Source organism: Chlamydotis macqueenii, chromosome 3 (assembly GCF_036417535.1).
Source record: "Chlamydotis macqueenii isolate bChlMac1 chromosome 3, bChlMac1.mat, whole genome shotgun sequence".
In the NCBI taxonomy this organism is placed as follows: Eukaryota; Metazoa; Chordata; class Aves; order Otidiformes; family Otididae; genus Chlamydotis; species Chlamydotis macqueenii.
The window spans coordinates 87,927,538-87,939,744 of NC_141558.1; the positions used below are offsets into that span (position 1 = coordinate 87,927,538).

Sequence of the window (12,207 nt, forward strand, 5' to 3'; positions counted from 1 at the left end):
CATTTGGCATAATAGTTTATTCCTTATAGCAATAAACTACTTGGATGTGATCTACACTACAGAACTAGAGGGAAAATTCCTATGTACACATCAGTTTTGGAGTTACTGTAAAGCACAACCCTGTGCCTCTCCGAGTGTCACCAAGTCTGCGGCGCTGGGTAGTTTGCTGAACAGGTTAAGTATCCATTGCCTCCACTGTCATTACATTTTGCTCACACCAGAAGCAGATCCACAGTCTGCTGGGCATCTTCAAAGAAGAAATTCTTTTTCCAGGATACTTATAATTGAATTAAGGTCACTGATGAACATTATCAACCTTAGGAGAGAAGGGGGAGGAGTGAACAATGGTAACGGAAAATAAGGTCTTTATATAGCTTGTGCTTATTTTGATGATTGGCATAACTGTGCATATTTCCTGAGCCTGTGTAGTGGTGCATTCACTCAGAAAATGTTAAGGTGCGGCAGTTAGTTTTAATATACACTTGTACCCAACCACTCCCAGCAGAAATACCTTATTATAGTATCAAATGGACGCCCACCTGTCAGCCTGCTGCTCTTCGTTGCCACTGCTGCCGTAAGTCCTATGCTTCAAATGGTGTGTTATGTTCTAGCAAATATATTCCCCAAAAACACAGACAAAATTTCATCCAAGTCTAGATCTTCAAATACAAGCCCTCACATGGCATCAAGCTAATAATAAAACACAAATCTAGCACATGAAACTTCTCCCAGTTTCTAAACAAGATATAAAGGCTCAGGAATTTGGGAAATAGATAATTTTATCAGAATCTTCACTTCTCTGCATTCATTTCTTTCCACTGCTAGCCCATTTCAGTTAATTGAAAACACTTGTCATCCTCCTCCTCACCAGAGACAGCTCAAGCACAAAACAAGAGAAACATTTCATGCTTCACTTACGAGAATCGAAACTGTCATACTCACTTGCCTGCACTAAGCATGGTCGGTAGCAGGTGCTCAGGTGAGGAGAGGAAGGAGGTGGGAAGTGGTTCCTCCCTACCTGGCAGCCACAGCAAAGAAATTTGTTCAGAAATTTTGAGCTGGAAGCTCAGCATCACCTCATCGAGCAGCCAAGGACTACTCTTGAGCACACCGGTACTTAAAAACACCACTCATACCGACAAGTTCCACAGCACAGTGTGGGGACAAAAAAAAACCCCAAAGCCTTTTTGGCTTCAACCTAGAGGCTGCTGTCACCACAGGCACACCATGCTGCGGCAAGGCCCGCCCGAGGCCGCCGCCTCACAGCCCGCCCCTCGGCCTCCGTGAGGGGGATGCTACCCATGGCCTCCCCGGCCAAGCTCCCTCTCTCCCTCCCCACCGCCTTCGCCCCCGGCCCGCTCTCCCAGCTGGGAGCGCTGAGGCGGGGGCCGCGGCGGAGGGCGCAGCGGGAGGCCCCAGACGAGAGGCAAACAGGGTGGAGCACCCGCCTGTGCGCGGCCGAGCGCGTCCCCCTCACGGCCGCCGGCGACCAGGCGCGGGGAGGGAGGAAGCGGTTCCCCGCACGGCCGAGCACAGCGGCAGCACCAACCTCCCGCCGGCCTGCACCCGCCCCGCCACACGTGACTGAGGCTCGGCGGCCGCCATTTTGTGCGGGCGTCCCCAAGCAACGCCTCCCGCCCCCCGCCCCCTCCCCGGCCCAGGCTCACCCCGCCCCCCCCGCCGGGCCCCGGGGTGCCTGGCTCGGGAGCGCGCTCAGGGCGGCCGGCGGCGCGCAGGCGCGGGGGGCGGGGGGGGGGGCGCAGCCGGGGAGGGAGTCGGCGGGGGGGGGCCGGGTCAGAGGAGCTGGGGCGCCCGCGCAGGCCGCCGGGACCCCCGGGCTGCCGGCGCCATCATGTACCGCTCCAGCAGCGGCCGCTCCGGTCCCTCGTCCTCGTCTTCCTCCCACCGGCTGAAAGAGGGCAGCTCGTCGGGGTCCCGCGCCTCCCGCTCCAGCACATCGGGGCCGGGGCCAGGCCGCGGCCGGCCTCCCGCACCGCCGCCGCCGCCCGCCACCGCTTCCACCGCCGCCGCCTCCGCTTCGCCGCCGCGCTCCGCTTCGCCCCGTCCCCCGCCGCGCCGCCACCGCTCCCCGTCGGGCCACCGCGGCGCTTCCCGCCGATCCCCGTCGCCGCACCGCAGCAGGAGGTTGCCATCGCCGCCGGGAGGACCGGGCCCCGGAGGGACCCGGGGCCGCCGGGGGAGCGAGCACGGGGACGGCAGCAGCAGCCGGGTAACTACCGCCGTGCAGCGAAGCTGCCTGGGGGCTCGGTGCAGGGCTTGCCCCCTCCCTCGGGGGCTGTCAGGACGCGGCGGGTCCTCACCACCTCCGCGGCTCCCGGCCACGGCGGCTACCGGCCCCCGCGGCTTGGCGAGGGGTGCTTCTCCCGGCACTGGCCTCCCCTCAGCGGTACCCCGGCCCCCCAGCTGTGCCCAGGGGTCAGCCCGGGTCGGGGCCGGCGGGAGCGGGGGGCAGCGGGCCGGTGGCACCGGACTTGGCGCGGCGGGATCCTCGCTGAATTGCACCGGCCGCGGGCTCTCCCTGCGCGGAGGGAGAAGGGCGGTTTCCCCCCTATTCCTTAGAGAGCCAAATGAAAAACAAACAAACAAACAAATAATTGATTTTCATTTTAAGTAATGGTTTTCCTTTAATTTCCTTTACATTTTTATTTCTCTCTTATCGGCTAGAGCCATTTTAGATAAGGCTTCAAGATGATGCTGTCTTTTGCGAAGGCAAAAGATGTTAGTAGTTGCTTTCCTCCATTTAACACCGGTTTGTGTTATTGTATAAATGTCGTTTAATTTATGGGAAGATAACTTTTTTAAAAGGATGTTGAATGAGTACTTCATCTGAGTTCTTCCTGCTGTCATGGGCATACAAAGGAGACTCTGTTACAGATTTATATCGTTGACAGGTATTCTTTGATAGGCACTGCTTTGTAGTTGGAACTGTGCACAAGGTGTTCCAGGCTTCTCGTTCAGTCTTGGCAAAATCTGATTTGGGCATGTGAAACTCTGATTTGGCGTCTGAAGTGATACCACCTTGATGCAGACGCTTTCTTACTAAACCGAAGTGTATAGCTGTACTTTTTTTTTGAGCTCACTTAGGTTTCCTCTTCTTACTCTTTAGTGCAATGATTGTCTTGTCTGGTAACTGTTAGCTGTGGTATATAATAGGTACACTCTGCGTTTGTATTGTGCTGAAAGAAGAGATTTTTATACTGGGATATTTTAGGTGATGGTTCCATGGTCACTCAATCCAGCCCGTGTACAATTAAAAAGAATGGTAGACTCACTTTTTCCTCTTGCTCTGCCATATATCTGCCCTCTCCTTTGTGCTTACCCTTGTATTTGTGAAGTTGCAGGATGAGCTGATCTGAGGAAATGGTGTGGCTGAAAGTCAATCCAACAAACATTCATTGTCTGCTATGATTCATTGCACGATGGGACCCCAAGAGAGAATGGGAATTGCCCATTCTGATGGTGGTACAGGTTCTTACTGGATTTTTTTGGAGCTGTAGCCGTAGGAGAGATCATAGGTGATTGTAGTGGAGTTAAAATTCAGCTATTGGTGCTATTTGTTATTTAAAGGTGAGCTGTCCTGTATGGGAAGATAGTGTTGTATTTGACAGGTAAGCCAAGCCAGACTGAGAAGCTTGCCTCTGGCCATTTGATTACCTCAGTCCTATAAGGTGTCTGTGGGGCAGCCCTGCAAATTGCATTGCTAGTAAGACCCAGGTTGAAAATAAGTGATTTTTTAAAAGGAAGTAATTTTAAATCTGATTCGTGTCAGTTTGTATTGTAGTTCGATGGACACCTGCATGGTCACAACTGACGGAATGACAAACTGGGATAAAGGAGCAGAACTTTCTTAAACTAACTTCACCATCGCTCAGTCTGCCATTTTTCACTGTATCCATGATAGGCTGTGAACCTGTGCCGGCTGTAACAAAACTTTCAGTGCTGAATGTGTTGGTGGTTCAGACTTGGAGAAATTTGAACTAGGAATTTTTAACTGGAAGTCTCCCACTCCCACTTTAGGGGGAGAAAAAAAGCCACCAAAACCCCCGGTTTATACAAATATTATTCTTGACAAACGCTTTTCTTCCAAGGTTGTTTTGCAGACTTCTGTCTCAAGTTACAGTAGTCATCTCAACAAATTGCTGCAGATTCTTGATGCTTTTCTTGCCTATTCTAATTTCAGAGAAGAAGGACTGAAAAATTACTAATCCTAGAAATTAGGCTTTAGCAAGTTAGCTAGTGCTGAACTGCTGAGCCAGATACATTTTTTGTTTATTTACAAGAATATCACTGCATTTAAGGAAAACCTTTGTCTAGGAAGCAGCTCTCACAGTAAGAGGGATCTTGAGACAACTAAATACAGCTCTTCAACCTGTATTGCGCAGTCTTTTGCATATGCTAAAGCCTAGTGTAAGTAATTCTTAAGAGTGTATATTGTGCACATTTTTGTCCATGGAGGCTTTTGTCCACCAAGGGGTGTTTGACCAGCACTACTTCTTCTTTAAAACTGGTGTTATAAAGCATAAAATACATATACAGGTTCATTTTACTTTTTTAGAAGTACTGTTTACAAAATTAGCATTAGTTAGATAAAGATCAAAGGTGGGATTATGCTGATGTTTTCCAGACAGTGGAATGAAGTGTGATCAAAACAAAATAGACAGCAGATATGTTGGGGCAGCATGATCGGGTAAAGTTTTAATAAAGTTTTCAGATTTATATAACTTAAGACCACCTCTCCAGAAGTTTGGGGATACAAAATGTGGAAATGTGGAGAGTTACACAAATGTTTTAGTAAGTGTTATTTTGGAGCTGTTACTGAAAGGATATAAATTCAGACAGAAGACTGAGGAAGAGGAATTTAAGCTGCAACAAGGAAGGAGGACTTGGAGGGGGGGAGTATATGCATAAGGGTGGAAGATGTAGGATGTGGAATGAAGAGACTGATGGGGTAAGGGCATGGGGTTGAAATGCAGAAAAGTTTTGAGTACAAGCTCTAAGTTAGTCCCTACCCTTCATATGAATTGGAGTGTGGAAGGAGCAGCCTTGGAGATTTCTTATTCCCTTTTCTTGCTTCTGGGAGTTTGGATTTGGTTGGCTTGTTTTGTTTTGGTGGTTTCTTTTTTTGTTGTTTTGTTTTTTGAGATGGAGTGCATGCGTGCATGCATTCCCAGGTTATCAGCATCGTTGACCATTTTCCCATGCATAGCTGGGATGCTGACTGCCAGTGGAGCTTGTGTATCAGGCATTGTAAGTGCAAGTGGTGTTAGTTTCTTAGCTGGAGAAAACTTTGTGGGAATGGAAGAGCATGGAGTGACAGCAAAGGTTTGGGGTGAGTAATGAAAAATGTAGTGGAGGAGAGGAAGGTCAGGACTATACGGTGACAGATTTTGGCAGACTTTATTTGTTCTTGCAAGGCTGACACATGCTGCTTTTATTTGTCCCTGCTGACCTGCGTGCTTGTTCTTTTTATAGTTTCTCTCAGCTTCTTTGCTTTCTTGTAAGAAAGTTGGCTGAAATTAGAGGACTGGAGCATGTTGGGTCAACAGGAAAAGAAGAAACGGAGAGCTGGTATGAAACCTGTGCAATAATATGGCAATGGTAACTGCAGTTTAGGCGCCAGAACAGGAAAGGAGGAAAATGCAGTGCAGTGCATCGGCAGGAATGACTAGTAGTGGTGTTCAGTGCTCCAAATCAAAAAGCTGATAAAACTCAAGTTTCTCAAACTGGAGGAAAAAAAAAAAAAAGAAGTTAAAATATGTGCCACTGTAACTGCTGTCTTTGGGTAATCTGTATGGCAGTCATAGGCAATCGTTACATCCCAAACTTTCTAAATGTAAACTGTTTCTTTCCTTTTCCCAGAAGTTTGTTGAGATGTAGTCATCACTTCTCTGTCTCCAGTTCCTGGAGATGGTTGTCATGTATGTGCCCAGCTTGCCAACAGTCTTGATAGCAAGAAGATGCCCTTCAAGATAATAATTTCTTGAGGCAGCCCTCAAAATTCTGTGTTATACTAGGCACACGTGAGCCTTCATGATGTGTTTCTATGAGACGCGTGCACCTTGTGTATGTTACATCTCAGTCAGGCTGTTGCAGGATCATATTACGCTATACAACACAGTTGCTCTTAGAAAGTAATTAAAATGTGTTCTGATAAATGCTGGAATTCAGATTAATGGAACAAACCAGAAATCACTAATATGCTACCTTAGGACAAGGTTATGTGCACAGTGGATTCTAGTGCAGATTTGTACTGCAAGTAAATTTTCTTAAAGCACATTTGTGAGGTGGTTCTTTTGCTTTCTTATTGAAGATTATGTACTCTTCTTCTTTTGGTCTCTTGGAAGATTGAGCTGAATCTGCTCTGTCTTCTCAGGGTGGATGCAGACAGTGTAGTGCACCTGCTGCTTGCTACTGCAGATTTCAACAGTGAAAGCAATATGCAATGTATGACTAGTTTGGCAGAACTGAAGCTGGTTCATTGCTTCCTGTTAAGCAGAATCTAAACCACGTTGGTTTAAAAATGTAAATCAAGTATCTCTGTCTTCAGGCAGTCTCGTCTTTCTCATGGAATTCCCCTTACTTGGATCATTCCTGTGTTCTAGTGCCACATTCTAGAATGATGTGAGGCATAACTAGTTAAGTATAACTTACCAGTAATGACATTTACTGTATTGACTATGCGTCCACAGGAAGGTCTGTGCAAAGGCAGTTAGTTCAGAACTTCTCTGCTGTAGTTTTTTTCAAAGGGACCTTTACTTAGCTCTGGTTTAGCTCTACCAGTAATAAATAATTATAATGGGAATTCTGTTGTAGAGTGTGTTTCTAAAGTCACTGGTGTTTTTAGTATTGTGTTGCGCTTACCTGCTGAAAGCAGCATGAGATGAGGAAAATTGATGAAAACATCATTGCTAGGAAAATCTTTGTTTACACTGGTTTATACTATGGTTTATGTTGTTACTAAAGCTGGAAAGGGCCAGAAATCCAGACACTTTTATTAAGAAATTCCTGGCACGGTTCTTTATGCACTGTTTGTTTAGCTGCTTCTCTACAAAGAAAGGAGGACAGCAGCAAATCTGGGACTTCTTGAACTTCTCTCTGTTTTTCCACCTTCCAAAATGGTGCTTTATGAAATGTGGTTTTGAGTTGAAAATTTCCCTTCTAGTTTATTTAAATAAAAAGCGCGTTATTGGCAGCTGGGATTAGAAATTAAATGCACTCAATACCCTCCCTTTTCTTTAGTAACTAAAGACAATTGAAATATTTGGAACAATTGTTCTTCTAGTTTGATTTTTTAATTGATCCATCCACCCTAAGTCTCGTGTGTTAAGCAGAACAGAGTCACTTGCCTTTCTGTAGCTGAGATTAAAATTCCCTGATTGATGGGCTTGCACTCTTTCTTCAATTTACAGAGACGTTCACCGAGTCTCCGCTCTGAGTCTTCACTGGAACAGAGTTTGCGGATTACTGTTGGTAATGACCGGTATTGCACTGGCACACCAGAGCGAAGGAGGCTGCCTGATAGACTGGGCTCACCAATTGATAACCTGAGCGACAGGTATGGTCCTCCACAGATGGGGATTCAAGTGTGTGAAGCAGTAAGAACGTGGGAATGGCTGTATTGGCTGAGACCAAACATCTAATTAGCTCAATGAATGCGTAGGGAATGAAAATAAGAGGGTAAGCACATAGTGATGCTTCCCTGGAGTACTCCCTCAGCCTCCAGCAAGTTGTGGTGCAGGGGGTTCCTGAATAAAAGTCACTGCCTGTGTTCATAGTAACTCTAAAGAGATGTTTCTTCTCTAATTTTTGTGAACTGCTTCTAAAACCCATGTAAACTAAAAATGCTCAGAGTGTACTGCAAGAGAGAACTACTTCATTTGATGTTTCACAGCCTCGGCCACCTTCTTCTGTTTCTTATGAACCTACCTAGTCCTGATTGAAAGGAAGGTTGTTTATGGATAGTGTAAAACTTCAACTTCCTCATTTATTGGGAGGAATAATCTACTTCCCTGATTTTTGAGAATAGTCCAGAAGAAAGCTCTACTGTAGCTTGGAGAAAATGTATTATTTTGACTGTAAAAACCCTGCAGAGGAGAAGTGAACATAGTCAGACTATTTAATACATGATAAAATAAGTGCTAGAATTCTTAGGGTCCCTTGATTGGAATTGGAGAGAAACATAGTTAATGAAGAGATATATTTTAAGTTAAAAATACTGCTATGAACAGTGAAATATAAATGTTTGTAGATGCTGTTTGGAGATCTTTTCCTTCAGTAGGTATAATCTGGCAAAATAAGCAAAATTAGAAGACGTTGTGCAAATAAAATAGTTTTCTTTGTCTTGAATTGTGAAGTTAAAGATGGCATAGTTTGTGCTGTAGAGCAGACAATTGCAATTTCAGGTCAGGGATAAGCATCCAGCACAAAAAAAAAAAGTGATTAACTTCCATTTTTGATGCAACTATCCCTAGCTGTTTAAAAAAAAAAAAATAATAAGAGAGAAGTGAGCAGAGTGAGTGAATTTCCTGTCTTTCTCAAGTGTAAGATTAAGTTTCAGCAGGTGCGGAAAACCAAATGACAGTTTAGTTTTCAGTACTGTCACTTTTACTCCTTTACTTCAGTTCTCCTGGGATCAGTGTTCAATTTGTAAATCCCCTGTGCGGTCTGCAGTCTTCCGAATGAAATGAGTGCATATGCCCAGGGAGAATACAGTGGTTGGAAGGAGCAGGAAATGGTATGTAGGAGAACTGGCACTGCTCTGGCAAATTAAGAACATGCAGGGGGAGTACGTGTGCTTGTGCCATTGCTTCCTTTTCTCCAGTGAGGTTTTATATTTAACCTGGTTTGTGGTTATGATGCATGGTTAGAAGTAACATCAGGTACAGTGGAGTTTATTTTAACATGAGTGAACATGACGAAGAACTTTCACTTTGTCTCTGTTACAGGACCCATAGATGTAAAACAGTGTTCAGAATAGACTCCTGAGAAGGTATAAAAGTGACAGATGAATCAGAATGAGAATAAGAGAAAGTGAGACCATGTAGACCTCAGTTTTTAAGTGGCTTCCCATATATTTATAGTGTAGGTATGCAAGAACTCCATGTGGTTACATGGTTACACTTTTTTTTTTTTTTTTTTTTGTCCAATCTGTTTGTGCTGGCTGAGTGTTGCCTGCTGTCCAGAACCTTAAAGGGTGTGACAACCTAGTCATTCCTTAGCTTTTCCTAAAGCTTCTAGGTACTGCTTCAGACTTCAAACTTCTTCAATGTTTAGTTATTTTGGTTGTTTTTAGAATATGCTTTGTATTCAGTTAAGGACATTATTTATCATGTATTTCTTTGTCATGTATTTTTTTTTCCCTCTCTGAGAGGTTGCCCTGGTACTGGAACACTGATTCTATGTCTATCACTAGGCTTTAAATTAGCCCTTATTATCAGTCATCATTGGGTTTAATACTGGGCATATCACATTCTTATTTAGTATGTGGTATGTTCTCATTTTCATTTAAAAAAAAGGTAAAAAATAGAGTGTTTTCTAAAGATGTCACTTCAAATATTGAAGTAATTGGAGCAAATAATTCTGAATTTAGTTATTTTCAGCTATTTTTGCTAACTGCTCAGAGATTTCAAGCAGTCACTTTGACAAATTATGCTCTGTAATTCGCAGGGCCTTGGGATCGTAGAGAGATACATTAGCCTATAAAGGAAATAAAATACTAAAGGATGGAAATCGAGGATGCTTTTGTATCCTCCTGCAGCAGTGGATTTTCAGCATGCCCCAGGAGCATTTCTCAGGGTGTGTGTCCATGTGCAGGTCTCATCCTAAAACATCTGTAGGAACTTGCCCCGAGTTTCTAGGGCAGCTGGCCTCCTTCACATGTCTAAGAAAGCATACTGAAGCTGCTGGCCTGTGACTTCAAGGTCACCTAAGCAGCTTCAGTCTTCTACTTCAACAGATTAGTATTTTTTTTGTCTTACAGAATCTCACTCTATCAAAGTGAAGAATATTATCCCTCTCTCCGTCTTCCATCTCTCCCTCTATCAGCATTTTTAAGACATTCTGCTACTATCTGAGCTGGCATAAGCTATATAGAGCATCCCACTAATTCTTTTATCTGAGGTTAATCCAAAATACTAGACCATATCACTGCAGAGACTTGGTCTGTGCTAGGCTGTGCTCTGAAATAACATTTTTTTGGCATAATATCAAGAGTGACAGTTGGCTTGAGTATGAGCAGCTCATCTGACTCTTATTCAAAGACTGTTTGTTAAGGTGGAGTCCTGTCGGTTGCTGACAGCAGAATACCATTATTTATTTCTGTTTCCATGTATGTGAATAAATATGCCAAAAAGTAAACTTACCTTACACTAGTTGTAGCTCTCTAAGGCATCATGTCTATGTAGTCTAGGGTCTGTTCTCCTCTGAAACTGCAAATTAGTAATTCATGGATTCTGTGTTGGTGAAGGACTTGGGATGGTCACAGTGGTACCAGCTTGTATCCTCTCTCAGGGATGCAATAGCTTGTAGTGGACTTTGCTGACTAAAAGCATCCAAACCAGTTAAGAGGGACATGTATCTGTTGGACTATATTTACAGAAAACATATTTCAAAGAATCAAAGTTTCTGTAAGGCAGATAATTATTTTCCTCACACCTGTATTTAATCTTTGAGTTTTAAATCTGCATCTTAGCTGTTCAGAGTGTATTTGGAACATCTTTTTGTAAGTATAGTAGGTTTGCTGTTCCTTTCTTTCCGAAGTATGATTAAATTTTCCTTCTGCTTTGTCACTGCAGTCAGAGCATTTGAATTAAGCATGCATGTGAATTATTTGCACAAAAATCATCTGAAGGTGTGTGGTGAAGTACATCTGTTACTCCAACAGGTGCGATCATGCAATTTGTATAGGTTTAGCAGGCTCTCAGAAAAGGTAACACTGGGGATAGACATACCTTTATGTAGGCTATGAACAGCAACGTTTATGTATGAAATTTAATTCTAGCTACTTTTTAGATATTTTGGTGCTTTTAGAGGGAGTGGATGTGTGTAGTTTGCTGGGAACTGGAAAGCTACCATGTAGTGCTATGGTAGTGGTTTGTGTCATGTTTGCCTTATAAGATGTGTTGGACTGATAAAGCATCTATAACATATGAAATGCTTTGCAATGATGCAGGTTGGAGATAAAGTCAAGTTTCGTGTTGGTTTTGTTCTTAAATATGCATATGTAAACTATGAAAATACTAAAGAAAAAGACCTTGTCTTATTATGTCTGTTATTCTTTAGTCTGGTGATTTTAAAAACTAGGGCTATAATTTATCTGCAGATTTTTTTTTAAGATGTCATCTGGCATTACTTGATTTTTCCCTTCTCAGATCTGTGGAGGGACTTTTCTCAGTAGGAGGAGGTGATTTTTGAGGATTCCAGCAATCACACATATTTTATCTCAAGTTGATGTCTTGATCACTTGGGCAAGATGTTTATCTAGGGTTTCTGTCCCATTGATTTCACTTAAGGAGCACGTTTGCCTCCCATTCTTGGACAATCTTGCTCTATTTTTTAAATACCTGCGAGTAAAAAGAGCAACTGGTTTGGTTTGTTTCTGCTTCATCTAAAGAACAGTCCCAGAAAAGTTTTTAGAGGTGGGGCCAAAGGCCTTAGTTAAAACGATACTCCTAATTGGATGAGTGTGTAGGAATTGGTCCAAAAGAAGATACTCCAAGAGATGCTGTGGTTATTCTGGTGTTGTGCCAATTGCACATCCACTGTGTGTAATAATGCAGAGGCTAGCACAAAGCATTGATACTATTACATTTACTGTCCCTTGTTCCTAGATATCTTACAAAAAATTCTGCTTCTTTTCGGGTATAGTAGTTCATGTGATTAGTGATAGTCCTGTCTACAGATCTGTTGCAACAGAAAATGTTGCTAGAATTTGTGGTCATTGTCCACAGCAGAAGATAAAAAGAGGATCTGGTTGCATTTGCTGGTGTGAAACTGAATTATACCTTGAATAATTCATATGAAATGTGACCTTGGCATCTTGCTGGCAGAGATGAGGAAAGGGATTGTGGTCTGAAATTTGACAGTGATGTTTTTTTTAAAACGTGTAGTCTTTCTCCTTCACAGAAGTAAGTCCATCCTATCAATTTTTCAATGCTCTCCCTCTGCAGTATGAGTTGAATTGTTCAT

General features: G+C 43.6%; 1 protein-coding gene and 1 long non-coding RNA gene across 3 annotated transcripts in view; one reads left to right on the top strand and one right to left on the bottom strand.

Annotated features, from left to right (window-relative positions):
• LOC147601344 (uncharacterized) lies at positions 1–1,992 on the bottom strand. The gene is made up of 2 exons (XR_015258097.1): positions 1,859–1,992; positions 1–316 (listed from the first exon to the last, which is right to left on the bottom strand). It is a non-coding gene; the product is annotated as an uncharacterized LOC147601344 (long non-coding RNA).
• ZNF318 (zinc finger protein 318) overlaps positions 1,853–12,207 on the top strand; it is a 26,786-nt gene continuing 16,431 nt past the window's right edge. For both annotated transcript variants that reach the window (XR_015258096.1, XM_086744206.1), the window contains exons 1-2: positions 1,853–2,230; positions 7,431–7,576. Coding sequence is in view for 1 of the 2 variants with exons in the window: in XM_086744206.1 (XP_086600332.1) it covers positions 1,853–2,230; positions 7,431–7,576 (524 nt within the window). In the remaining variant the exon portion in view is untranslated. The remainder of the gene's footprint in view (positions 2,231–7,430; positions 7,577–12,207) is intronic.